Genomic DNA, 25,036 nt, shown 5'->3' with positions numbered 1-25,036 from the left:
CCATGCCCATAATCATGACTTCTTCACCTTGGTGTATAATTATACTATTTTTGTTCGACACTGTCAGAATTTGAGAATGTTCTCCTATGTGAACGGATTTTGATAAATGTGACAACTTGTCAAAACGAAACGTCAAGTTAATTTTAAAGGTTTTAAGAGATTTGGAGCCGTTAAGGGGGTCGTCGAAAAAAAAAACGTTGTATTCAACTCGTTCTTGTGTAAATTGGACTTTTTTGGCACTCGTTTCACTCGCGTTTTAATCTGGCCCACTCATACCAAAAAAAGCCCAGCTTACACACGAACTCGTTAAATAAATAACTATTATTAGAAACATTTTTTGTATATGAGTTCTACTCATCGTCACCTATTACTGGATTTCTTGTGGCAGGTTATATCGGGATCACCTGTATTTAAAACTTTTAAAGCCAACCGAAAGTCTTTAGATTTTCCACTACATCTAAGGCTAGGGCCACACTACAGACTAAATAATTGGCCGATAATTTAGTCCGATTGGGTAGCTTCCGCGCACACCAGGCAAACTAAACTGTTTGGTTGGCTGTTGGTGGCGTTGGTGCGCAGACAACCGACTATTAATCGGCCGACTGTTTATGCACAGTTGATAAAATCAATGCGATTTTAATTAAATATGACATCTGACATAGGATAAAGATATCCTTTACTTCAACATATTGAATACCTTTCATAATCATAAATTAAAAATCAAAATTTTTGCACTGTGCCAGGACTCACCGCTGATTTACTACATAAAGCTGGTCTTTTTTCAATTTCTTCAATTCTAATAACGAGTCATTAATTAAGGAATAAGGGTAATGTGAAGGCGGAGAAGACAGCAATAAAAAAGGGATTGCAAAGGTGGTTTAAAAAACGTGTCGGAGCAATAAAAGAGAAAGTAAAAAAACAAACAAAAATTTAAACTTTATGAGGGGTCCTAATAGAATTTGAAAGTTCATTCGAATTCATGGTCTTTTTCCACTTTTGGTAATGAACAAAAATAACGAATAATTATTAACTGTTATTGTCATAGATCAACGGTGGCCAACCCGCGGCACGCGTGCCACTATTTGCCCGCGGTGACAATACTCGCGCAAAGTAAAAACTTTTTTTCACTACTAGTCTCAGAAGGCGTCATTATTGACTCTCGAATCGACCCCAGAAGTAGAATTTCTCTCCCAAGGTTAATAATAATTTTCATTATTAACCAAGGTCAATAATGAGCAGCCGTCACCTAGCAACGAAAGATTTTCTTTGATTTTATTGGTTAACGTAGACAGACGATTTTCAATTTTCATAGCAGCCGTTGAAAAATGAGAACTCGGATCGTCGCATCGGACAAACAAATTTAATTAATAATTATTATTAGAAAGGGTTTTAACGGATCTAGTAGTGAAAAAAATAATATATATAATAGATAATGAGGCCGACGGAATTGAAAATGCAACCCACAATACATTTCCGAAGTTAACGTGGATATTTGTTTTTTGATTTAAAATATTTGTTTGTTTTTGTTTGAAGTCAATTAAAATTTTTACATTAATTAAAAATTAAATTAAATGTTTGAATTAAAATTTATCATTAACATTTTCTCAAAAAATTTGTTATGTAAGGTATCATTTTTTTTCATTCATCATTTAGGTTGTAGGAACGTCTCTCAGAAAGAAAAGAAAAACGTGGGGGTTGCCATTAAAAAAAAGCAATGATGACGTCATTGTGCAAAAATACATGACGTCATAAGTAAATTTTTAATGTCATAAGGTGACGAATCAAAAAATAAAATTAACCTGTCCGAGCGTTTTGCTTGAAAACATTAATAAAATAACGCGATTATAAATTTTGTTCCTTACATTATCACCACACTATAATTATTGACGTCTAATTCATGCCTAAAACTGCCTAAAACAAAATCCTAACAACATCATTTTGATTTGAAAGCCTTCAAAATTGTTGTAACTGTCACAATTAACCTTTGCCTATACGAAATGTTGGTTCAATGAAGGTATAATATTGCATTGTTAGTGTTTTATCCTCTGTTTTTAGTTATTATCAACTTTAATTCACAATTTTAGCGCGCAAGTTTAATGAATTGTGGGATTTATAAAGGACATTTACAGTATGAATCACGCATCGCGGCATGCGCAATAGGCACAAATTCCCTTTGTTCGTCCATCGTGTGAATTTGTCTGCGTTGTGTGTAATTTGTAGTGAGAATACCGGTCGATTGATATTAATACATGAATATATGCACCTAATTCGATTCATTGAACCAGAACTAATCAAACTGTGTCCTTTCGTGTCCGATGTCTAGTGCTGAAATCGCAGAAAGCTCCGTCGATCCCCCAACTAAGAAACGGAAGCTTGATTCGTTGCCGATTTCATCAGACATGGCGAACAATGGAGCTTCTGGATCATCCCAACAGGCCCAAGATATCGACGAAGGTCTTTATTCCCGCCAGTTGTACGTCCTGGGCCATGACGCCATGCGTCGCATGGCCTCCAGCGATGTCCTCATATCGGGTCTGGGAGGCCTAGGAGTCGAAATTGCCAAGAACGTTATTTTAGGAGGAGTCAAGTCTGTCACGTTGCATGACGAAGCCGTTTGCACCATTTCGGATTTATCTTCACAGTTTTACTTTACCGAAGCCGACGTCGGGGGAAATAGGGCAGAAGTTTGTTGCAAACAACTATCTGAACTGAACACTTATGTCCCCACAAAAGCTTACACAGGCCCCCTTACTTCAGAGTTTATTCTCAAGTTTCGGGTTGTCGTTTTAACAGCTAGTTCCTTGTCAGAACAACTCAGAATAAGTGAGATCACTCATGCAAATAACATTGCCCTTATTGTTGCAGACACTAGAGGGTTGTTTGCCCAAGTGTTCTGTGATTTTGGTGAATCTTTTACAGTGGTTGATACTAATGGCGAACCTACAGTGTCGGCAATGATTGCAGACATCTCTAATGATAAAGAAGGTATGTCCGTAATTCATTTAATAATGTGTAGAACTATAACAAAATACCTTACGATCAATAATTGCAATTCAGTAGTCAATAGCATTCAAAGCTTGACTAGTTGTAGATATTGCAAAAGTGCAGATAAAATATAAAATGCAGAATAAAATAAAAAAAAATACAAAAGCGGCTTTATAAAATTCTTAAATTACATAGAACTAACATTTTTTTATATTCTGTTTTTATTTCATTGAACTTGATATCACCTTAAGGTGATAACTTTGATTGAAATTGGTCTTCTACATGCTTCGTAAAAGACAATAATATTTATTTGATATTGTTACATCTTTCTGATAATTGCAAAAGTGCAAAAAGAGAATGATTATTGCACGCGGCGTGAAAATTGTCCCAAGAGCCGCAGGCGAGTGAGACAACACGTCAAGTGCAATAACACGTGTTGCATAGAACATTTTTTCTACGATCGAACAAAAAAACGAGATAAAAAAACGATAAACAACAGTTCAGTCCTGTGCGTCGTGTGTGAAAAACGCAATAATCACTCACTTTTTGCACGATCCTAGACAGACTGTTGACAGATGCGTGCAATAACGACTTTAGTGCACTAGTGCAATTAAGAGGCACTTTTTCCACTAAAAACAATGCAATGAACACTCACTTTTTGCACGATCGCAGAAAAAATAACTTAATTACTGTATACATACTTACATTTAATAAAAAATATTCAAACAATTCAAACATTCAAAATGCAAATTACAAAATAGTTTCTCTAAAAAATTTGGTCAAGGAATTAAACGTAATATCGAAAGTTATCAAAATAAATTAATATTTTACTTGAAATTAATTGTTCATATTATGGAAATTAGTATTGAAAGTATAAAAATATTTTTTATGAAAGATGACTTGGGATTTAAAAATAAAACAGTAGTGAGGGTGTCACAATGTCCCGCTTACAGTTAGAGAGTGAACACTAACTACGGTGTGATCAAGAATGACTGAATCTGTTGGTAACAGTGAAATTTGGCAAATTTGAAATTTACCATGACAGGTTCATTTTTGTAATAGCAATAGCATAAACATAACCGACATCACTAAAAAATGTTTTAATGTCTTGTCAAGTTAAAAAATCCTGTCCGTGCCAATTACGAGACAAAAAACACATACTTTTCAATTGTTTCATTGCCAAGGGACTCAGTCATTGTTGATTACGCTGTTATAAGTTTAGAGATTTTCTAATTGTTAAAACACTAGTGTTGGTTGCATAGTCCATGTAATACCCCAAGTCAGTAAAATGAAAGCTTATATTTTTAATTATAAAATTCATATGCATGATAAAAGGTGTTTGTTTTTTTTTTAATTTGGCGTCGAAGTAGGCGTTGGACAGTCGATTGAGATCGTACCACTCGTGTAAAAGCGTAAGATTTAAACAGCTGATCCGTGATCCGTAACCTGTATAGTGCGTTCACAATCGACAGTTCAACGCCTACTTCGACGCCAAATTAAAAAAAAAAGAAACACCCGTTATAGAGTTGATTCATATAGTATCATACAAACTTGAACTACATTATGTAGTGTTGGGTTAATTTAATACAATTTATGCACTTTACCAATGTTTTCTCTATAGCAACAATTGTTTGCTTCTATAATGACATTCATGAATCATGACATTTGTTATACATACATTGAAAGTAAAGTGGAATAATTTAGCGAAGAATGGCATTTGCTAATAATGAAAAAACCGATATGGTAATTTTTGCCAATTTTTGATGTGTGACCCAAAATTTTATTGTCAAGAGCCTTTTGAGACCGGAATCTGCCACTGGTTAGAATATGTATGAAATTGTATGAATCACCCTGTATATAAAACAACAAGATTCAATTCATCTAACAGGGATACGTTTTTTTAGTGGTTGTCCGTTTCATCCAAAATTTTTATATTGTATAAGGGTATTTTACTGACGTGGGGTATTAGTATTACATGGACTTTACTAATACATACTTGTTACTGGAATAGTAAAAAACTAAAAGCCAAACAAATGTAGGTTTATAGAAGGTGTTGAATTTTATGAAAGTAATATCAAAATTATTCATTTTGATAAAGATTACGATAAAATAGATTCCAAATTTTTGAGACAAGTTAAAACGATTATGAATCCAGTGAAAAATACCTCATGAATGATGTACTTACTGTCGCGAGCAAAAAAAACTGGTCGTCAAAATCATGTTTTAATGCAATGGAAAATGCTCCATTGTAAAACGACCGTAAAATCATAACCTATCATCATGTTGTATGACATTAATTATTTCATTTTTTGACACTTTGTTGACGTGGACATAATCAGGCAGGGAAAATTTTTTAATTTGTGACAATCTAACCAAATTTTGAAATGACAATGAGCCGTATGATTTCCCATTCGTTAAGCCTTTCATTAGCTAAATAATTGATTAGACAAAGTGAGAGTATATGCCAAGCACTATGTTAGACAGAGACAAAACAATTTAACGACGTTCTTTAACTTTAATGAAAGGGAAATCATACGGCCCATTGTCGACCAGAATTTTTTGCTCGCGACAGTAAGTTGCAACAAAATTGGGAAAATTACGGAAAACATTTTGATGTGAAAAATACAACGTGTAACAGAAATAAGTACATTAATTTTAACTGGTAATAGAACTCGTCAAAAGGAACAACTTTTCTATCTACCATTTTGCCGAAAAACGATGTTTAATTCCAAAAAAAATTGGAGATTTTTCACTAAAATAGCCCTACGCCACTAAATACTGCAATGGCTAATTAAGATCAGCGCTAATATGAAAAAAACATCCATTTTCATCCAGAAAACGTGTTTTAACGCCGAAATCGAAATTCAAATTAATTACCCGTATAGCAAAAAATCCACTTCGTAAGAATCTGGTTGTTTCACGTTTTTATGTAGCTCAGTTTTGGAGATATGAACGGTTTTAGGAAAATCTTTCCTAATTTTTTAAGCCATTACGCAACGTTTTTCGCCAAAATGGCAGAGAGAAAAGTTGATCCTTTTGATGAGTTCTATTACCAGTTAAAATTAATGCACTTATTTCAGAAACACCCTGTATTTGACTTGTTTCAAAAGTAACGTATTAAAAAAAAGAATTGTGGAAATAATATAAAATAAACCGAAAACTTCATTTTGTCATTTATCACAACAAATGTAGCTATGATCAAAATGAGGTTATGTATCTGAAGATTTGTCAACCAAAAAGACGATCTAAGTTTAGAAAAGAGAAAACCACGGGTTGCTTTACAACAAATTTATTTGAACACTCGTTACAATTTTTTTTATTAAACCTGGGATGGTGTTCTCTGAGCTAAACTAATAATTTTATTGATGTTTAAGGTATTGTTACCTGCATCGATGACACACGACATGGAATGGAAGAGGGCGACTACGTAACCTTTTCTGAAATACAAGGAATGACCGAATTGAACAATTGCAAGCCAGTAAAAATAAAAGTCTTAGGGCCGTACACTTTTAGCATTGGTGACACGAGTAATTTTTCAAAATATGAAAGAAGCGGCATAGCATCCCAAGTTAAAATGCCCAAGACTATTTCATTTAAATCTTTAACGGACTCTCTGAAAAGTCCCGAATTTTTGATAACGGATTTTGCCAAGTTCGACTATCCTCAACAGCTTCATCTTGCTTTTACTACTTTACATAAGTACGTTGAAAAGCATGGACGAGTACCAAAACCCTGGAGCAACGAAGATGCTGCAGAATTTTTGTCTTTGGCTAAATCCTTGGCCGTCGACGGTGGCAACGACACCGAAGTAAACATTAATTTGCTAGAAACATTCGCAAAAGTTTGTGCGGGTGATTTGAATCCTATCAATGCGACAATTGGGGGTATCGTCGCGCAAGAAGTAATGAAAGCTTGTTCGGGCAAATTCCATCCCATATATCAGTGGTTGTACTTTGATGCAATCGAATGTTTGCCAGCAGACGCAGGAGAAATCACTGAAGAATCAGCGGCTCCAAAATCTACTCGTTATGATGGACAAATCGCTGTTTTCGGAAGTGATTTCCAGAAGAAACTTGGTTGGTTTCTAGTAGATTTTACTCAAAAGCATTTTTTTTTTCATTTTTATAATTTTAGGAAGTCTTAAGTATTTTGTTGTTGGAGCTGGTGCAATCGGATGTGAATTGCTTAAAAATTTCTCGATGATGGGGTTGGGCGCCGAGGGAGGTCAGATTACTGTTACTGATATGGATCTCATTGAAAAATCCAATCTTAACAGACAGTTCTTGTTTAGACCACATGACGTTCAACGCCCGAAGTCCGCAACTGCAGCCAAGGTAAACTATGACTTACTTAATATTTAAAATGCAATCTTAATTTATATGAAGTCATTTGCATTTTAATTTCATATTAGCAAAATCCCATTCAGATTGTTAATATTGTGTTGTGTTGTGTTGTTTTTAAGGCGACTCAGTATAATTAACTAGGCAAAAATGAATAGGGAATTCCACAATTTTTCTTGGAAAGCAAAATAATTGTCCCAATCCTCCCACGTATTCTTAAACACCAGATAAATTTAAAATGTTACAGGTATTTGAAACATTACATTTAATGTGTACTGGGTGTCCCAGAATTAACGCCCTTCCCGTGAAGGGCGTGTAGTCTGTTGAAGGTCAAATCAGAATCTTAAAACAAAATTGTCCAGGCTATCATAGTTTAGAGACTACAGAGCAATAAAATTGACCAATAAAGAGCCACTTTCGCAAAAGGTTCATTCTTATCTCCACAGTGAGCTTTGACAAAATTGTAGAGTCCGCACACTTTAAGGAGAACACGTTGAGTTATCCACATCTGTCAGTGATGATTTGTCCAGTGGCGAATCATCAGCGTTCTGAACTGGAGGCATGGTAAATGCGCTTTTATTTTAATTATTATGATGTATTCAGCCTTGGAAAAGAAGAAAAGACCTGATCCTAATGGAATAGAAAACAACCCAGAAATCACGAAACACAACGAAACGAATGCTGCCAATGGAAATCACAAAAGAGCACCAACGTACGCCGTTGACGCAGCATGGCCGGTCAACGGTTCGTACCTACCTACCCCTAACTTTGAAAAATGGACTCGACTGACGTATTCCGTTTACTGCGCAACTTTATTGGTGTGTTCTCCTTAAAGTGTTTTCAGTTCTACTGTTACAAAGAAAGGCGGAATGAATTTTTTTTGACAAATGTCAACATGACATTTTGAATAAGTATTGTCAGATTTACGTCATTAACTGCAATAATTGTACAAAATTAGTTAAAACCTTTGACAGAAGAATTTTGTAAATTACTAGACTCCTCAATGAAACATTCAAAGTTAAGAGTAGATAGATAAATACTTTTATTTTTCACAATTATTTGTGTATTATTTTCTAAATTCGATGTTCGAAATGCCCCCCATTTGATTCAATGCTAGTGGTGGTGGCTCGTCGAATTAAATTTTGTTAGACATTTTCTAACATCTCTGGTGTGATAGCGACAATGGTTTCATAAATTTTATCGTCCAACTCTTCCAGAGTGTCTATGGACTCCTGGTAAACATAATAATCTTTGAATTGATTCCATAAACCGGGAAGTTCTTCATTTAAGAAAAACGCATGTTTTGCACTATTCAACCGAGCAGGAAGTTTAAACGGGCCTACTTGAACAATAGTAGTTATATTTCAAACCAAGGTAAGAAAGTGGTTTCTTGCAGACCGCAGGCAAAGATTATAAACCGAGTCGTAGACGAGGTTTGTAAGTGCCTAAGGTCTGCAAGGACACTTTCTTAACAAGGTTTGAATACAATTTTTTTCCCTACCGGCACAACTTTGTTGAAAAAAGTCAAAAAAGATGCTTATATTCGTGATTAAAACGAAAATTTTGAGAATTGAATAGTAGGCTGTGTTATTTGTTTAATTAACTTGTCATCGCATTTGAAGATTTGAGGTTTGTTCGAAAATTTGATATAAACAGGGTAAAGTAATCTACCTACCTAGCTTATCTGTTTATTTTCCAGATTATATGATTGACCTACCAACTTACTTCATTGAATTGGCTTTCATTTATCAATAACTTATTTCACTTTTGACACTTTTGACATTTGTATTTTGGTACAGTTTTACCACAAACATTTCATGATTAACTTACCTTAGCGAGAAAGTTGAATTTTCTCACCTCAAATGAGATATCCACAGCCTACATTTCTAACCAGTAGAGAGAAAAAATGTTTCTATCATTTCAGAATTTATAATTTTTATTGAGTATTTGAATTTGTATCTCCAGCGTTCCATCCCATAAATTAATACAAAATCATTCCGGATTTGCACGTTCCCTAAGAAGATTTGGATTTTCGTGTGCCCAAAAATGGTAGCTACTTCACTCCTTCACAGGAAAAAGAACATTCATCGGTAAACAAAATTTGTTTAGAAAAAATATTTTGATTCAATAACTATCGACAAAAGCGTACTCTACAAGGATAGTCTTCCTCTCGTAGATGTTGAACTCGGGTATACTCCGTACGGTGATAGAGTGTACGTTTTTAAATTCTAGTTACAAAACATAAAGCAGTGAAAAATACTAAACTCTCTATCTCAATTGTTTCACGTTGTGTAGAAAACCGTTGTATCCCTGTAGATTAATTCCCGCCACGCTAGTCTGTATCCGACTTCAGTCAAAAAACGTACAATCTATCAGAGTACGGAGTATATAATGGTATGGATGTAGACGATCGCCTTTGATAATTCGATCGGTTGTGGATTTTGAAGGACCACACATTTGTGATATGACTCGCACACTCCTAGGGTCTTGTTCGACAGCCTCCAGTACCGCTTCTTCCATTGCACGAACTCTTGCTGTACGTGGTGTCCCAGCAACCCCTTTTAATGTAAGATTCAAAGAACCCGTATGTCTTGCTCTACTTATCAATCTTAAAATTACGTGAGGATCGAGACAACGCCGATTTGGAAATCTAGCAGCGTATTCTTCAGCTGCAGCTGTTGCATTCTGATTATATTCACCATATAGTGAACCATATCAAGATATTCTTCATTAGAATAAGGCATGATTTTAGACTTGAATCACAAAAGTCAGTGTCAAAAAAATTCATTCCACATAGATTGTTACAATTTTACTTAAAAATACATACATTTGTTAAAACAATGATCACTACGGACAAACATTTTTTTTTAAATCGGGTTTCTAATTGGTCAATTTTATTGCGTAGTTTCTAAAATATCATATATTTATTTAAGCTTCTGATTTAATTGTTAATAAACTACGACTCCTTCACGGGAAGGGCGTTAATTCTGCGACACCGTTATATTTATATATTTCCAACAGATTTCATTACGAATTTTAAACAGTAGTTATAAAAAATTCAAAAAATTAAAAATTCCCTATTCATTTTTGCCTGGTTTATATAATTTAAATTTGTTACTGCAAAAATATTTGTTTATTAGCGAACGAAATTTATTTTTTTTGCGTAGGTAATCAAGAGAATGAACCCTAACATAAATATCGTGGCCCACGAAAATCGCGTCGGTCCTGAAACCGAAAGTATTTATGATGATACTTTCTTTGAGTCTCTCGACGGTGTCGCCAATGCTTTGGATAATGTCGATGCTCGTATTTACATGGACAGACGATGCGTGTATTACCGAAAACCTCTTTTAGAATCTGGGACCTTGGGCACAAAAGGTAACACCCAGGTCGTAGTGCCTTTCCTCACTGAATCATACAGTTCATCGCAAGACCCTCCAGAAAAAAGTATACCCATTTGCACTCTGAAGAATTTCCCCAATGCCATCGAGCATACCCTGCAGTGGGCTCGCGACAACTTTGAAGGCCTTTTCAGACAAAGCGCCGAAAATGCCTCACAATATTTAACAGATTCAGAGTTTTTGGAACGCACTATTAAACTGCCAGGTGTACAACCGATAGAAGTACTGGAATCAGTTAAAACAGCGTTAGTAGATGACAGGCCGAAAAGTTTTGAAGATTGTGTGGTGTGGGCACGCAATCACTGGCAAGAACAATATTCAAATCAGATTAGACAGTTGTTGTTTAATTTCCCGCCGGATCAGTTGACCAGCACAGGACAGTTGTTCTGGTCTGGACCAAAGAGATGTCCAGAACCTCTGGAATTTGATGTTAATGTTTCATTACATCTAGATTACATTTTTGCTGCTGCTAACTTGAAGGCCGAAGTTTATGGCATTCCACAAAATAGAGATCGAGCATACACTGCTGAAGTGGTACAAAAAATTAAAGTAAGTGTGCAAGTAAGAAGCGTTTATGTTGCAAATTTTTTCAGTTACTTTGACAACTTAAACAAAGTTTTCACATTGCTAACTTATTTAATAATTAAATTTCCAATGCATCTTTTGAATATACAGGTGCGTCCTAAAAATCGCCGCAAGCCTAAATATCTCCGTTATTTATGACTCAATTTAACAAAAATTTGAATAAATTACTTTACAAATTCTATAAGCCAATGCCACCTTTACTTTAAAGTAAAGTAAAGGTGTCACCGTATAAGCACAACATAGATTCTTTTTTTTTCCAAATAGCTTGGTATATTTTTTTATTCCGATTTTGAGAGACTTTCTGAATCCAACTATATGCCACATGTTAGAATGCATTTAACAGTAACCGCGAAAATAAATAAATAAAATACCGGGTTAAAATGGTAATATTATTGTTGGTTATTCTGCTTTTTAATGTGATAGTTGACGTAAACATAGGCGTCCTCGCCTATTTGACACAATTTATTAATACATAAAATGTCAAAATGACGTACGTACGCCAATGTGTTGATTATGGTATCAAGTTTGCCAAAATAATAAATGAAAAATGTTCCCAACTTAAGAAAACAGTCACAATCATTTAAAATGACCCAGTATCATTGGGAATTTTTTCTTCGAAAAAAAAAGCAAGTATGTATATATGCTATGGAAAACAATCCTAAACGCAATATTTATTACACGTTGACATATTTTTTTTTTTTAATCTTCAGAAAGGGTTGTTATTGCGTTTAGGATTGTTTTCCATAGTTTACCTGATTATTTTTTTTCGAAGAAAAAATTTCCAATAATGATATTTTTCAAAATAGGAATAACAGAATATACCAAGCTATTTGAAAAAACAAAGTTGATTATCATCTGACCTTGAACGACTTTTTGAAAAAAAAATTGTCAATGTTGTGCTTATTGTTGTGTTTTTTAAGTAATTTATTCTAGTTTTTGTTTTATTTAAATCGAGCCATAAATAACGGAGATATGGCGTGTGGCGTTTTTTAGGACGCACCCTGTATGTAGTATAGTAGCTTTAAACGATTTTGCCCACTTCTAAGAGTCTCTGTTATTAATTAGTTAACAACGTTTTAAAGTAATTTTTATAAAATATTTATTTGTTTCATAGGTACCAGAATTTGTTCCAAAATCCGGTGTTAAAATCGCAGTTACAGACTCTCAGATGGCAATGACTAATGGGTCGAACGTGGATTTGGACCGCGTCAGTCAAATCAGGGAAGAACTGCCATCCGTTGCTGAATTGGGTAATCTTTGCTTGACGCCGCTGGAATTTGAAAAGGACGATGATACAAACTTGCACATGGACTTCATAGTGGCCGCTTCAAATTTGAGAGCTGCCAACTACAAGATTCCGCCTGCAGACAGACACAAGTCCAAATTGATCGCTGGAAAGATCATCCCCGCTATTGCAACAACCACATCAGTCGTGGCTGGACTTGTTTGTTTAGAATTATACAAATTGACCAGGTGCATGAAATCATTGAGCCCATTTAAAAACGGATTCGTCAACTTGGCTCTGCCCTTCTTCGGTTTCTCGGAACCTATTGCAGCTCCTAAGCTAGAATATTGCGGTAAAGAATGGACGTTGTGGGATAGATTTGAAGTTGATGGAGAAATGACTCTAAGTGAATTCCTTCAATATTTCAAAGAAAAGCACGGTTTGGAGATCACCATGTTGTCTCAAGGAGTCTGCATGTTGTATTCATTTTTCATGGCCAAAGCAAAAGCACAAGAACGTCTAGGATTACCGATGGCCGAAATTGTGAAAAGAGTTTCAAAAAAGAAACTGGAGTCTCACGTTAAAGCATTAGTATTTGAACTGTGTTGTAATGATGCTGATGGAAATGATGTGGAAGTTCCATATGTTAAGTATAATTTACCTTGAACGATTGCGTGTTAAGGCTGCATTCTTAATTAGGGCATTTAATGACAGTTATTAGGTGTGCACTAAATTGAACTATTCTGGGTATTTTATCAAATTGTGATCTTGTAATAAATTATTTATATTTTTTGCAAGCGTAATACAAACTAGAACGAATGTTCTTTAGTAATTTGTTATTACTTGCCCAGTGATTCTCTCACATGAATTTATATTATTTGTGTTACGGCGAGTGAACTTCAATGAGCTAATGCAATATAATCGTACGTATGCTGATACTTGAATACATGTAGGTTCAGGATAGTGTTTATTTTCTTAAATATTTTGATGTGTGAAATTTAATAAACATGTTTTCAACATTATGCTATTTTTATTTTGATAAACTGAAAAACGGAACGGAACTAAATAGTTTAAACATTTTGTACAAAAGAACTAAGTAGTGAGTAAAAAATTATATGTAAGAAGTAAGACTAAAAGCAAAATACATCCAATTTTAATTCTAAAAATAAATCAACTGGTAGGTACTTCAATTCTGCACTGCATTTGTTAACCGAATGCCAATACACATGAATGATTCGTTTAAGAGCACTCATATACTAAATATTCTTGGGAAACGTTTTACTTTGTGAAGATAATGATTTGTACTAACTACAAATTAATTTAAGCTATTTGAACAATGTGTTTATTATAGTCACTAAAAGAGAAGTGGGAAAAGATGAAAGTTCATTATCCACATTAAAGATGTCTCATTACTTCAGGTAAACCCAGATGGAAAATATGCAGTTTACATATAGGTACCATTAAAACGATAATGGATAGAACAGATCGTACTGAGTTAAAGGGGCCATATTGTCAAATTGAATTTTTCAAGATATTCTTAACTTATTGGTAGAAATAAATGTTCATAAAAAATATGTCAAACTACGAATTACTTTGTACTCTTTTTTTAACCAGTATATTATTCAAATATGAAATTTGTATTATCTACATAATTTATAGTAAGTACCTATATTAATCTAAAAATGACCTCGGCAATAATGATTTGTGACTTGTATTCTCGCGGTATCCTGTGAATGTGAACTGGTACAATTAATTTATTTTGGTTGGTACTGTTGATTGAAAGAGATAACGGTGGTGTTTATTTTATTTTACTGAACTTGAATAATTTCAAGTTTTCTTGATCAAAGTGTTAATGTTAAAGTATAATTGAGTGATTGATAAAAGAAAAAACAATAATATTTGCTGTTGATGGTGATCTAGTTACTCTCTTCCAAGCAGACAATGAGTGATACGCCATTTGTATTGTACATTCCAGAAATCGCTCTGGAAAAGATTTTCTCTTTTCTGACATATGATGAAATTGCCAAGAATAGACTGGTAAGTTTAGGATTGTGAATCTTACATGCTTTTCTTTTTAAGGCAAAATTATTTGACAATATTAGTAGGTATTTGTTCCTGGCCTTTTAATTGCTTGGAGTTTTTCTTGTTGTTCGGTTGTGAAATACCAAACCTGCTGTAATTTTGACATTAATGAAAAAGGCGGTATTTTGACGAAGAGAATCACAAGAGAATTAAACTACACGTTTTTCGTTTGTATATTCTTCTTGTGTTAATTATAATTGAAGATATATTTTTAATTCATCATTACATTGCCGACAGATCGTATTTTAAGAAAAATGTCAGATGATTTGTTGGACAATTTGTTGTCAGTTGCTGCCAATGAATTAACAAAAGAATGTATCCCAAAGAATTGTTTAAAAGATACAGATATATTCAGTAAAGAAAGTGGCCTTGTAAATGAAGTTTTAAATAAAAAAGTGCAAAGTGTAGGCAGTGTTCTTCAGTCGAGCCTTATCCATAATGGTGACACAGATTCATCAGATGATGAAGATAACAAGTATTATGAAGAAAGAAAATATAATGAAAGTGGAAGGAATATAAAACACCTGCTGGAGTCAACTGCATCAACATCAAACAGTTTTGACCAGCAACACACAATAACATGGAAACACAAACTAAATGTACAAGGAGTGGAAATTCAAAAGAATGAAAAGAATGTATCAAAAAAGATTCACGATATGTATACAGATCCTGTATTTGGACTGCGAATTGTGAACCCAGTAATTTCATCTAAAACTCTTGAAGATAGGATGGTAGGACGTGAAGCAATTACTTTTTCAAGGATCAAAAAATTTATTATGGGAAATATTTCTGACAAAAATTGGGTAATAGCAGGAGTTATTGTTGGCAAGAGCCCAGTTAGAACTTCTCAAAAAGGCAATCCATTTTTAATTTGGTCGCTAAGTGACTTAAAGGATGATATTAAAACAGTATCTGTATTTTTATTTGGCAGTGCACATAAACAACTTTGGAAAACATCAACAAGTACTGTTGTTGGGATTTTAAACCCAACAGTTTTAGATAAGAAGGATGGTTCTAAAGATGAAGTAAGTCTGTTAATGTATGTTTTCTGGTAATATGTAACTTTTAACTATTTTAGGCTGCAATAAGTGTTGACAATGCTCAAAAAGTAATGATTTTGGGACAGTCTAAAGATTTTGGAATATGTAAAAGTGTGAAGAAGAATGGACAACAGTGCACTGCTGTTGTTAATATTAACAGATGTGAATACTGTATTTATCATATCAAGCAAGAATATCAAAAGTGTAGTAAACGTTCTGAACTCCAGTCTAATTTTACAGGAAAGGGATTGAATGCATTAAGAAATAAAGTATTAGGTAAAAACGAAGTATTTTATGCTGGCAAACTTTATACTGCAATTCCAGCAAAGCGGAGTATGAAATTAGAACAAAAAGATAAAGGACGTCTTCAGTCACTCACTTGTAAAAGTGTAAATGCAAGTGGGATTTTAAAACAAAAGAAATCACACAAAATGACTGCAGCAAATGTAGAAATTACACATCATCAGAGATTAAAAGATTTGACTTTATTAGAAAAATTAGCAGGAACTGATAGTAAAAGTAGTTTTAAAGCATCTCATTCTGCTGAAGTAACATTGGAAAGTTCTAAACAAATGGCAGTTAATGTTATAGCAAAGTTGAAAACAAATGTAACTAAGAAGACTGATAATGAATGTTCTTTGTTAAAAGTTGATAGTACTGGTAAGAATACAACTGGGTGCCATTCTATTAGTGATATGCAAGTGATGGATATTCCCATGTTAAAGCATAATGAAAAGGGAGTTATTGATTTGGAAGTACCAGTTACTCCACATCAGATGAACAAAGCAAAATTGAATGCCCTCAAATATGTACAGAGGAATGGTCCTCTAACAAAGTTTGATCCGAACAGCTGTAAAAAGGCTTCAACCAGTAGAAAGAGATTTGAGGAATGTGATGAAGATTTAGAGAAGAATCCAAAAAAACAAAAAATCATAGAGAAGGAATTTCTTTCAGAACGTTTTAAGAAAATGATGAACACATCTTCGAAGCATTTGGATTTACTTGATGACAGAGACAATGAAGAACAAGAAAAATATTTTCATAAGTTAGAAATGAAAGAAAAAATGGAAGAGAAAATGATTAATACATTTAAAGTTCCATGTAAAGCTGTGAAATGTTTGCAATGTAAATACACAAATTTTTCCGCCTCACAGTTTTGTAAAGAAAACAAACATCCTTTAAAAGTATTTGATGCAACAAAGAGATTTTTTAAATGTAGCAATTGTGGAAACAGAACACAGTCATTAGATATAATTCCAACTAGTTCCTGTGAAAATTGTGGATCAGAAAAGTGGGGAAGAACTGGAATGATGAAAGAAAAGAAGGCAGAAGTAACCCATTCATTGTCAATTCGAGGAGGAGAACAAAAATTCATCAACTCTGTGATAAGTAACACCAACTTGGATCTCTTAATGCCTGATGAGTGATAAGTTTCTGTGTTTTTTAAAGAAATATTCATATTTAGACTACTGAATGCTATAAATAATTATGATAAGATCTTTAGTAAGTGTTTTAAGTAAGTGACTATGTATAATTCATTTTTTTTATATAAAAAGCTTATTTTAATGCTTTTTTCATGTTTATTAGGATGTCAAGGGAGACAAATATATTAATAAATAAATATTATTCGATACAGGGTATTTTACGAGTGTTAATAAGGCCCGGCGAAATTGAAAATGCAACCCACAATACATTTCCAAAGTTAAAAATTTCGAATCCATGATGGCTTTGCTTCCAATAATTTTATTTGTCACAACTGACATTTACGAAAAAGTTAAAATACGACGTTTAAATTGTATTCGAACGATGAGAAAACAGACATTTTCCCAAAAACTCTTCGTTTTTTCAAAATTTACGAAACAGCTATGTTTTATGTTTTTTAAATTAAAAAACAAATATCCACGTTAACTTTGCGAATATATGTATAATGTAATTTGGGGAAATCGAAATGGTTGGAGTTAATTTGACAGAATGAAATATGTAGTTATTTATTATACGAGTTTTATAAGACACCATTTTGTCGCACGCGTTTTTTAGAGCACGAGGAGCGCAGCGACGAGTGCTATAAAGCAAACAAGTATAATACAATATTTTTTCTATTTTGCCCCTTAAATTTAAAAAAAGTTTAAAACATAATGCTAGGAAAATTGTTAATTATCAAAATGTTTCTTGAGTGAAAAATAAATTATAAATATTATGTCAACTATTTAGATTTGTTTGCATTTACTTCACAAAGTCTGTGAGAACCAGGCGGCCAATGCAAATTTAATTCTCAAAAACTCCCCTAGGAACCAGGAGTGGTATATAATGCTTGTTTTACACGGTCAAAGAAATTGATGTGAATTTTTTGACCTTGAATTTATTGTTGCGTGTAATACACAAAATTGTCGTGAATAATATAATAAATTGACGACAATAAATTGATGAATAAATTGTCAAAATAGAACCAGCTCCATACCAGCTCTAATTTTTCGTGAATTTTTTGCAGAATTCTAGTTACATTGCGGTTTATACACTACGCAGTGAAAAATACTAAACTCTCCATCTCAATTGTTTCACGAGGACACGGAGTGGTTTCACGTTACTTAGAAAAAAAAGTTACTCCAGTTGTACCATTTAAAAATAAAATTCAGCATTACCAACTTACACAGTACTTCTTGATCACCCCGTACCCCGTACTATCGCGGCCAAAATACTTTGGTCGTCAATGTGACATAAATGATATTCAATTGTAAAGCAAGCTTTAGGATGTTTAACCTTATTTTTTACTGTTGTCAAAATTATTTTAATCCATCAGTGTCATACGGGTGGGGTAAATCCCAGCTGCGGAGGCAGGGTTCAAAAGCAAAAGATCAACATAGTCGCGGTTTAGACAACCTTCAGAAGCAAGTAAGACGATTCTATATTTATCAAAAACTGAAGGTGCAATATTTGTGACAAGAATAATTTGAAATTGTCATTAATACTTGATTTACATTTGAAATGTCAAAAAGTGACGACCAAAGTATTTTGGCCGTGATAGTACCTTTACTTGATGTGCATGTTTTCACGACTTGATAGATTTACATACAGCTGTCCCAAAAATGGCGTACTAACGGTGCACCACGGTGTAGAAGAGACTACCGTAAACGTCCGAAATGTTTAAAAAATTCTATTGGACTTAATTGTTGATTTGGCGGTCCTTGAAAGTGGCACTTAACAGGAAAATTATTTTGAAATATATGTATTAAATTGTCATGACAGCTACCTCTAATCGTACATATTATCACAAAGTATAAGATTACTCACTACCAATATCTAATCCTGCACAATAGTGAATATTTTAAATCCACTACGGTAACATTGCAAGGTAATGATGTACGAGTACATCTTTGTTTACATTGTATTACCGTTAATAATAAAAATAATAATAATTTATTTTTTTGTCTGAAAATTTTTTTCCATATTTTTTTCGTGTACATTTAAACATCCTGGATACGGTAGTATGTAGTTAGTACGCCATTTTTGGGACATTCTGTATATATTTCTTTGTTAGACTCTGTCAGCATTTGAGAATTTTCTCCTGTGTGAACGTGTATAGATTGGGCTCTTTACACAAGAACTCATTAAATAAACTACTATTATAAATTAAAAATAAGCCAATAAAATACTGTACAGTCATGTTCAGACAAATCTGGGGCAGTTTAATTTTTCGAGGGTAATTTGGGCTGAACATTGAACAAAATTTTGCACGACTATTAAAGAATGAATGCATTCTTTATTCTTGTTGAATATTCAATGAAGGAATGATATCAATTTCACACCCAGTGATAGAAAATACTAAAACCCAGGGCTGTCGGCCAATCCATCCCTCGCATTTACAATCTATCACCGGAAGATCGCCAATCGGATGCGTTTGTAAACAATAAGTCGCGCATCTAGCAACCGCTATATGAGGCACAATTTTAATTATCAAATATGTATTAAAAGTCAAATTGAATTGAATTTTCAAAGTTTGTTCTTTCTTGGTATAGTCGGGGAGAAAGAACAGTGTGGTGATAAAGTAAGGAACAAAATTCATAATCTCGTTATCTGATATTTTGAATTTTTTCTAAATTATTTTAGCGAAATTAAGTTAATCGTGATCAAATGCGAGATTAACTGAACACGTGATCAGATTGAACCAATCGAATTCTCGGATTCATGAGTTAATCGCGCTTTAAAATTTAATTTGAATTAAATATTCAAATGGGTCAGTTTATAGAAAGAGAATTTCTATAAACTGACCCCTAGATTATTAAAATAAACCCATTGAAAAACAGTTTTACGTTCAAAATTAAATTAAATGTTTTGAAGTAAAATTTGTTATCTTCTCAAAAAAAATGTTATGTAAGGTAACAATTTTTTAATTCATCGTTTAGGTTTAGGAAGGTCTATCAAAAAGAGAAGAAAAAAATGGGGGTTGTCATTTAAAAAAAACCAATGATTACGTCATTGTGCAAAAATACATGACATCATAAGTAAAATTTTTATGTCATAAGGTGGCTGATTAAAAAATAAAATTGGCCTGTCCGAGCTTTTTGCTTGAAAACATTAAATAACGCGATTATAAATTTTGTTCCTTTCTTTATCGCCACACTGTATAGTCTTCAACTCGCGTATAATGGCTATTATTCAATCGTCCTCTTGAATAATAGCCATCATTATACGCTCGTTGAAGAATGTACTATTTCATGGATTTTTTGCTGCTAGAAAAAACAGCAGATTTCATTTATTTGTCAAAGTCGACAAGTGATTATACTTTTCAAAGCAATTTTACCGCAAAATTCCTAGTAATAATAAAATAACAACAATTGAATTGTTAATTTTAGCCAAAATAAAACAGCTGATCCGTGATCCGTAACGTGTATAGTGCGTTCACAATCGACTCTTCAACGCCTACTATGAGGTGAAATTAAAAAAAAAACACCCGATATTACATCGCATTGTCAATTTATTATTATTATTATTTTTTTTTTTGTTAAAATGCAAGGATTCTCAACTATAGTAATTTCATGAAAACACCAAGTAATTATATTGAATGTTGCGCTGAGTACGTATCATGTGGTTTTTTATATTGATATGTATTGCAGGTTTGTAGAAAATTCAATGAGATAGGAAGCCGTATGTTGTCTAGAGGATTCATCCAATTGGAAAAGAGGCATGCGACAATTTACAAACGGGTGAAATCTCTACTGCCACGGCGAGAATCAGAAAGAAGAGTCCATCCTTTGTCTCGACATTGTGACATTCTACAGGCAGTTGAAACCCGAATAAGCATGTTGAATATGACATATATGAAGTACATTGAAAATAATTTGTTATGTTTTATACCTGGAAAAGTAAGCTTTTTATCCTAAATCATTAAAGTTTCACTACACATGAACAGTTGATCATTCATATTCAGTATTGTTTTTAAGATTTGTGTTGACTTAAACAATAAAAAAACAGATCACATGCATCGAAAAGTTGCATATCAGTTTAAGTATTTTGTCAATTAAATTGACAGCAACGGCACAGCAACATCTTCAAACAAAAAGTCTTATTAATATATTATGTAATAATAATTCCAGGTTTTGGATGAAATGATAAATGTCTTAAGTTTTGTGGAAAGTGACTGCACCCCTCCACGAACACATCAACTTTTACAAGAATTACGCGATCTCAGTAGCATGGCGATGGAACATTTTGACGAACACATTTTACCACGCGTAAAAGAGCACAAAGAACAAATGGACGAAAGACGACAAGGTAAAAATTATCATTCATATTACATATTATCATGGAGAAATCATTGTGAATTTGTAGCCTTCATTGCCTCATTTTCTGGAAGTCCAACAAATTTGAAACAGACAAGACCATTTATTGTTCAACAAGTGAACGATTTACAGAAAATAAAAAAACAATACAAAACGTACAAACACCATATCGCGTACTTAAATCAAAATACCCAAAAGTTACTCCAAAAGGTATGTATCAATAATGTGATCAAGGTCATTTTGATAAAAAGACTGTATTACAGATGAAAAAACAAAATAAGCGATTAAAGACGCAGTCCGTAAAAATAAGAGATCAAGAACGTAAAATTCAAGAACAATCTGTTAAAATTCAAGAACAGGAATCTACTTTGGCCGATATAAAAAAACATATGGATGAATGGGATCAAAAATATAAGGATCTGACTACAGAGTTGATGCGTGCAAGAGATTATATTCTCTTAAAAACACCATCTTCGCCGAAATCAAATTCTGCAGCTCCACAAAGTTTGTCATCATCGAAAATGTACAAATCTAGTATCAGACCACGTGTGTCATATTTACTACTTAAAAATTGTAATTCTTTGCCGTTGGATTTGGAAAGGAAGCGAAAATCAAACTTATTACCTGATATTCCTGTAAAAATATCGAGAAATCATGAGAATGAAAATGACTGCATAGATAAACACATGCCGCTGAAGGATCCAGATAAAGTCAACGAAAGTGAGGGAAAAGGTAATTTCAGCTTTCTAATAGAAAATATAATTAAGACGCCGTTAACTGGGATTAAGTCGAGAAAACGAAAAATGGCCGAAGACATAGATTTGAAGTAATCTTTTTTTAAATATAATCGAATATTCTCTATATTAGTTACAATTTTATTCAGCTCCTCTTAGTTAGGTCACTGATAATGGTAATTTCAGATTAGTTCGTGCTAACAGTGAATTTAAGTTATTATAAATTAACATGAATTTAATTTTTTTATGTATTTACATGGAAAATAAAATAATTAAATTTAATCTGAGCTTCTCTATTTTTTTGAACATTAGTCCAGTCAATATAAACATTCGACCTTGCAAAAGGTCATGTAGTTCTGATTTTTTAATATGTTCTTTGGACCTCAGCCAAGAGTAAAAAACCAAATTTGCAACTTCGAAAGACTTGTGCGCGCTGCGTGGTAGCCGAAGAACAGCAAAATTTTCGCACTATTTTCAGTTTTTGCTCAATATCTCTTAAGATATGAGTCTAACAGAAAATGTTATCTTTTTTAAACTAGATTAAATTTACTTCAGTTTGAGGCCTAATCAAACTTTGTGCGTCAAGCAGTTTCCGAGATACAGCTCTTCAAAAATTGGGTATTTTTTCCAAGAAGTTTTTTTTTTTGTTTATTTCTCTTTTTTTATTAAATATCGTCAAAAATACTCGCCCTATGAGAAAAGTCAAGGGCAATGAACTTGAAGCGTATTTATTTAGCTTTAAACTGAGATCTGATTTGCAGCTGCAGGTCCAATGCTTCTCTAAAAAGTGGCATATAACCAAAAACCTCGAAAAAGGGAATTTGGGAAAAATAAATGAAAACAAGTTTTCAGCGCATCAAACATCACGTATAGGGCCTAAACCGATCAAATAAGTTATTTTAACGTAATTTAGTATGTGTGGTTAACAACTTGAAGGGAGTCTGTGAAGTCGGTGGAGAAATACTGCCCTCAGCGCCAGACTTGTTCTGATTGTATGGAAAATCATCAACTACCCCAAGTATGCTCCTTTGGAACGGGTTCATTAAGCAGGTCTTAAGTGGTCTTGATTTTTATGCCTCAAAAATTATTTTCCTATCATTTATCCGCACCCCACCTACTGATTACAATACAGTGTTCATATCACCTTTTGAAGCCAATAAGAGAAGTAAAGGTAATTTTCAAAAAACCTGCTTCGTTACTTTTGATCAACCACTGTTCTTTAAGGCCAGAGATATTGTTGAGGGTGGCCAACATTCTGAGTTAAGCTGCGTGGTTGTGAGGCTTGGAGAGTTCCATCTCCTCATGTCATTCATGGGTTGTATCGGTGCAATAATGGCAGAGAGGCGCTATTTATGACTATTTATACAGATCACAATGCCTGGACAAGATGCTGAATGGTCATGCCTATTCACGGGCTGTACGAGCACATATTTTGACTAATCTGATATTGGCTGGCATTATTTTGGATGAGGTAGACTTGACTGGGAAAGAAAGAGCTGAAACTGAGAATAAGCTACGTGAGAGTGAGATGTCTCTCATCTTGTTTGTAAAGGAAAATAGGACTTACCAAAGCCTACGTCTACTCCCGTAAAACTATTCATCCAGGCAGAGCGTCAGGGTGATTAAGAACCTTCACCTGTATACTATCGATAAAATGCTACCTTGTTTTCATTCAGTTGCTCACTATTTCTTCACAAAGAGTGCCCACTTATATTTGCAAGATATGATGGCTCTAGAACAGCGGATGGATCCAACTGAGTTTAAGATAAACATAGAACAAAATTTTACAATCCGCCGATCCGATAAATTTTGGCCCGGCCTATGGTCAGATTTGATTGCTGATGTAGTGATGTGGTTTATGAAAAGCTACGGTGGATTGGCACATGTGCGTGGAATCTCCAGCAGTGAGCTAGCACAGTGGACCGTAAAAATGGGGTTCACGATAAACATACTTGTATATGCCAGGACATGTACCCGCCGGAGCTCAAATTAAAGCGCGCCAATGAATGAGACGAAAATAACCCTTGGTCGATCAAAATCAAGACCAACCACTTGTCACCTGCTCCATGAACCCGTTCCAAACGAGGTGTTCTATGATTTTCCATAGAATCAGAACCAGAATAAGTCTGGCGCTGAGGGCAGTATTTCTCCAACTTCACAGACTCTCTTCAAGTTGTTAACCACACATACTAAATAACGTTACAATAACTTATTTGATCGGTTTAGGCCCTATACGTGATGTTTGATGCGCTGAAAACTAGTTTTCATTTATTTTTCCCAAATTCCATCTTTCGAGGTTTTCGGTTATATGCCACTTTTTAGAAAAGCATTGAACCTGCAGCTGCCCGTCAGATCTTAATTTAAAGCTAAATAAATACACTTCAAGTTCATTGCCCATGACTTTTCTCATGGGGCGAGTATTTTTGACGATATTTAATAAAATAAGAGACGTAAACAAAAAAAATTCACTTCTTGGAAAAAATACCCAATTTTTGAAGAGCTCTATCTCGGAAACTGCTGCATGCACAAAGTTCGCTTAGGCCTCAAACTGTAGCGAATTTAATCCAGTTTAAAAAAGGCAACTTCAACTTTTTCTGAGACTCATATCTTAGGAGATATTGAGCAAAAACTGAAAATAGTGCAAAAATTGTGCTGTTCTTTGGCTACCACGCAGCGCGCACAAGTCTTTCGAAGCTGCAAATTTGGTGTTTTACTCTTGGCTGAGATCCAAAAAACATATTAAAAAATCAGAACTACATGACCTTTTGCAAGGTCGGACCTTTTTTATGTTTATATTGACTGGACTACATGGTGTAATGAAGAAATTGCATGGCTTGATTTTTTTAATAGAATGTGAAAATCAAATA

At 33.8% G+C, this 25,036-nt stretch overlaps 2 protein-coding genes across 2 annotated transcripts; both read left to right on the top strand.

The window, feature by feature from the left end:
• The first annotated feature begins 1,934 nt into the window (after window positions 1–1,934).
• On the top strand, window positions 1,935–13,555 carry Uba1 (ubiquitin-like activating enzyme 1). The gene is made up of 6 exons (XM_069036308.1): window positions 1,935–2,029; window positions 2,085–2,985; window positions 6,360–7,061; window positions 7,120–7,319; window positions 10,493–11,275; window positions 12,426–13,555. The coding sequence occupies exons 2-6, from the start codon at window positions 2,316–2,318 to the stop codon at window positions 13,200–13,202; spliced, it is 3,132 nt and encodes a 1,043-aa protein (XP_068892409.1). The 5' UTR covers window positions 1,935–2,029; window positions 2,085–2,315; the 3' UTR covers window positions 13,203–13,555.
• Window positions 13,556–14,618: 1,063 nt separating this feature from the next.
• Mcm10 (minichromosome maintenance 10 homolog) lies at window positions 14,619–22,451 on the top strand. The gene is given in 6 exon segments (XM_069036414.1): window positions 14,619–15,643; window positions 15,697–17,088; window positions 20,770–21,018; window positions 21,250–21,427; window positions 21,485–21,645; window positions 21,699–22,451. Coding segments are annotated over 6 exon segments (3,318 nt in total). The 5' UTR covers window positions 14,619–14,872; the 3' UTR covers window positions 22,266–22,451.
• The last annotated feature ends 2,585 nt before the right edge of the window (window positions 22,452–25,036 follow it).

This window comes from Tenebrio molitor, chromosome 1 (assembly GCF_963966145.1).
Source record: "Tenebrio molitor chromosome 1, icTenMoli1.1, whole genome shotgun sequence".
Taxonomy (NCBI): Eukaryota; Metazoa; Arthropoda; class Insecta; order Coleoptera; family Tenebrionidae; genus Tenebrio; species Tenebrio molitor.
Note: the sequence above shows the minus strand (reverse complement) of the source record. Positions and strands in the feature narration are given on the sequence as shown.